The 4,757-nt window shown below is 37.3% G+C and overlaps 1 protein-coding gene across 1 annotated transcript in view; it reads right to left on the bottom strand.

Moving 5' to 3' along the window:
* The window catches only part of hspbp1 (HSPA (heat shock 70kDa) binding protein, cytoplasmic cochaperone 1), an 18,536-nt gene extending 14,139 nt beyond the window's left edge, over nt 1–4,397 (bottom strand). The window contains exons 1-2 of the mRNA NM_200075.2: nt 4,206–4,397; nt 1,731–1,850 (exon numbers count right to left, since the gene is read on the bottom strand). Coding sequence (NP_956369.2) covers nt 1,731–1,850 — 120 coding nt within the window. The 5' untranslated portion in view covers nt 4,206–4,397. The remainder of the gene's footprint in view (nt 1–1,730; nt 1,851–4,205) is intronic.
* Between the last annotated feature and the right edge of the window lie 360 nt (nt 4,398–4,757).

Below are 4,757 nucleotides of genomic sequence, written 5' to 3'. Positions count from 1 at the left end.
GTCATGAAAACAAATCCTCATATGGTGTGAACATATCTGGCTATAAAGCTCTTTCTGATTCCGATCAATTCAGCTGTTCACTTTTTTAAATGTTTTAAAACAGATGATGATGATGCACCAATTTGATATGCGCTCTAAACTACTTTTTGTTTAAAACAAAAGATTCCTAAAATTTTCAAAGCGTCGTGACGAAGTGTTTCGAAATCAGCCACCACTGATTTGTGCTACTGTAGGATGGTTCATTATCAGTAGGAATCTGTGGACACTTTTTGCTATTTCTGCCAAGGAATTCTTTATATAATCTACAGATTTAAGCAGAATGATTTTGGAAGTATTGTAACTAAAAACTTAGTATATGACATACAAAGTAATACCTTTTTAACTTTTATTTAATATTTACAATGCAAATCTATTTAGATACACTTATTTGATAAACAAAGCAAGACTCTAATATAATACATCTACTAAAAGACAGAAAATATTACTTAACAATCTGTATTGTAAAAAAATTAATTGAAAAAAACATTTTCATATTACTCAATATTATTACTGAATTAATTTAAAAACTGAATAAATATAAATTTACACACATTTGCACAAGTAAATAAATACACTCAATTAGAGGTCTGCCGCGGGACCCGACCAGCTTTCTGCGGCGCGGGAATAAATTTCCGAATAAAGCACGGGAGCGGTCGGTAACGGGTTTAATTTGGGGCGGGAGTGGGCCGTCTAACAATATCGCTCCCAACTCCCGAGCGAGCACGCGTATGTATGTGTGTAAATGAAATAGCGCCGCGATGCTGTGTTTTGCTTGTTTATTGCTGTGTTTGTGTGTGTGTGTGTGTGTGTGTGTGTGCACGCGCGCAATTGAGAGAGAGAGGTGTGTGTGTGTGTGTGTGTGTGTGTGTGTGTGTGTGTGTGTGTGTGAGTGAGTGAATGACAGAGAGAGAGTTTTGCCTGTGTGTGTGCTTGGTGCTTATGTGTGTGTGTGTGTGTGTGTGTGTGTGTGTGTGTGTGTGTGTGTGTGTTTGTGTAATATCAGGACACAAATCTGTAAAATGTCATGGGTATGACACAGGCGTTACAAAAAGGAGGTGAAATATGAGGACATTGGTGACGTCCTCATTTCTCAAAATGCTAATAAATCCTAAAGAATGAGTTTAATCAGAGAGTAAAGCTGCACACAGTCTCCTGTGATGGTAGGGTTTAGGGGTGGGGTGAGGGCAATATAATATACGGTTTGGGCTGCATAAAATGAATGGAAACCTATGTAATGTCCCCACTTTTTACAAAAACAAACATATGTGTGTTAGTGCGCGCGCGCGAATGAGAGAGAGAGAAAGAGAGAAAGAGAGAGAGAGAGAGAGAGAAAGTGAGAGAGCTTTGTCTGTGTCTGTGTGCTTGTTGCTTATGTGTGTGTGTGTGTGTGTGTGTGTGTGTGTTTATACAGACAGCTTGTTATAGGCTGTCTGGACTCTGTATAGCTGGGTGGTTTTTGGTTTTGTTCCTCCCCCCGCTCTTTAGCGGGATCGGATGCGGCGGGTGGAAAACGGGGCAGGGCGGGAAGCGGGACAACAAATGCTGAATGTAAACGGGAGCGGTCGGGTTCGGGCGGGAGCGAGATTCAAAATTTAGTCCCGCGCAGATCTCTAAACTCAATGACGAGCTAAAAATCAGTGTATTTCTGCGTGCACAGATTCCGTGTGGGCCTAATTATAAGCGTTTCTCACCTCTTGTGTCATGGGTTCTAGCGGAGATGGACCGTCAGAAGCAGAACCGGCCTCCACTGCCATCTGAAGAACACCTTGCAGATTACGAGGGTGATGCCGGTTACCTCTGCCTTCAGCCATCTATAGAGAAGAACACACAGATATTCTGACATTTAATCTATCAATGCTTGCATTGCATCTGGAAATTATTCTTAGCGCTTCTCTTTTTCCACATTTTTTATGTTACACCCTTATTCAGCAGGCTTCCGTCTGGCCACTCCATCATACAGGCCTGATTGGTGGATTGCTGCACAGATGGTTGTCCTTCTGTAAGGTTCTCCTCTCTCCACACAAGAATGCTGGAGCTCAGACAGAGTGACCATAAGGTTACTGATCACCTCCCTGGCTGAGGCCATTCTCCCCGATCACTCAGCTTAGATGGCCGGCCAGCTCTAGAAAGAGTTCTGGTGGTTCCAAACATCTTCCACTTACGGATGATGGAGGCTGCTGTGTTCATTGGAACTTTCCTCAGCCTTGTGCCTCAAGACAATCCTGTCTCGGAGGTCTACAGACAATTCCTTTGTCTTCATGGCTCGGTCTTTTTTTGGCATGCACTGTCAACCCATAGACATGTGTGTGCCTTTTCAAATCATGTTCAATCAACTGAATTGACCACAGGTGAACTCCAATTAAGCTGCTGAAACAGCTCAAGAATGATCAATGGAAACAGAATGTACCTGAGCTCAATTTAGAGCTTCACGACAAAGGCTGTGAATACTTATGTACATGTGACTTTTCAGCTTTTTTATTCTAAATAAATTTGCAACAATTTCTAAATCTCTTTTTCACATAGTCATTATGAGGGATTGTGTGTAGAATTTTGAGAAAATAAATTAATTTAATCCATTTTGGAATAAGACTGTAACATAAAAAATGTGGAAAAATTGAAGCGATATGAATACTTTTCGGATGCACTGTAAGTATACTTAATAAATGCATTTTGATTTAGGCAAGAATGGCTAAAGCTTGTCAAATCTGCTTTAAAATTAGCTATTTTTTTTATTTGAAAAAATAAAAGAGGGATGGAACATAGTGTAGCTCCTCCCCTTTTAAAAAACAGCCAATAGCATTTCATTTTTACCACAGCTCTGCCAGTGTGAGTGGTTGAGCTCAACCGCATCAAATGAAAAGCAAATGAGAAGCGTCTTGAAGGGGGGGCAAGGCATGTCATTTGCTAGAGAGCATTTGATTGGTCAGAAGATTTGATGAGAAACTGAAGTATAAGCTGATGTAAAAAAAAAAAATCTATTCAGGCGGAAGTGACAAACTGCAAGCTTTGTATTTTTATATTTTTTTTATATCTTCTAAGTGTAAATTTTGTCATTGTTGTGGAGCACACTAGCCTATAGATTTCCTTAAATATAACAGACTGAAACTAAAAAAAAAATATTTTAATATCACAGGACCTTTACTACAAATTTTAATTTTTGATATGTATAATGTCTTGTATATCACGTATATACACATACTACAGAATAATCAGTTTAAGTAATTTATTTAACTTTCACAAATTGTCACCGATTATGTTCTGTAAAAGATTTTCTTATTTTAATTAAACAAGTTATTTCAGATTTTATACATATATACACACACTTATTTTTTTCAACACAGATAATATATTTTAAGCAATATTATAGATATTGCCGCAGATATATTTTGCCCATAATTATTTCCCTTAGATAAATATTATTTAGATATTGACAGATTTTGTTTTGACACATTTGTTCACTGATTTAATTTCACTTAAAGATACTTTACAACAAGTCATTCCTTTTTTTATTAATTTAACAGATATTACCATAGACAACACCTTTTCTTTCTTTTACTTTTCTCCAGCACTTCTAGATGTACATTATCCAGCATTATGCTTTAACCATGGTATATTTTCTTGTTTTGATTTAAATTAGCCTAAAGCAATCTCAGATCCTGCTTTACCATCATTAACGTATGTCTTTTTTCATTTACTGATAAACAGTCACAGATTGAGATGTGTGGCATATTTTGTTCACTTACATACTGTGTTATCACAGATTTTGACATTTATTACCTATATTTCAAAGTCAAAGTCAGATTTATTGTCAATTCAGCCACATGTACAGGACATATAGAGAATCGAAATTACGTTATTCTCAGACACTAGGTGCCTAACATATAATATTACAATAAAAAAGTAGAGTTAAGAAAAATTTTAATTTACAATGTATACAATTGTGCATAAAATGTGGTCTAAAATTTTTCAAATATATACACATCACATTAAGGTATCTTACTTTGATTTCACTATCAGATGTCATTACAGATCATTTTATTGGCATATTAACTTATTTTTATTACCCAACTCACACATCCAATACATGAAAACGCAAAGAAACTGAAGCACGCGCTAACTTACTTCATGTACAAAATGTAAACACGAGTTAGACAAACAAGACTTACCTTTTTAAATGCTGTGTGTCCGATTTAGCAGTAGTAGCAGACGTTACTTGGACGTGTGTCAAGTTTCCCCGCAGTGTAAATAATGTTACACTTGAGTTCAGTTCAGCTCCGTTATTATAAACACACCACTGCGGATCCAGAAGCTTCCAGATTCTACCTGCTGCTAGACAGCGGCGCGCGTGCACATGCCGTCGATGTGATATGACGTCATGAATTTTACCGTAATGATTATATGCCATCCTCGCAAAGAAACTTGCACTCGGAGGAAACCCACACGAACATCGAGAGAACATGCAAACTCGACACAGAAATGCCAAGCCGAGGCTTGAACCACCGACCTTCTTGCTGTAAGGCGATCATGCTACCCATTTCGCCATTGCTTTGGAACTTTTGTTTTTGATGCCTGTTTTTCATGTAATTGTAATTTACCAATGCACAATGAAAACATTAATAAATGCCCTCCTTGCATAGTTCTTTCACAACCTCTTATTAAGGTTTATAGTGTATAAAATAAACATTTTATAAGGATTTAATATACACAGAACCCATATT

This window comes from Danio rerio, chromosome 3 (assembly GCF_049306965.1).
Source record: "Danio rerio strain Tuebingen ecotype United States chromosome 3, GRCz12tu, whole genome shotgun sequence".
Taxonomy (NCBI): Eukaryota; Metazoa; Chordata; class Actinopteri; order Cypriniformes; family Danionidae; genus Danio; species Danio rerio.
The sequence above is the reverse complement of the archived record's forward strand: the minus strand, read 5'-3'. Positions and strand labels throughout refer to the sequence as shown.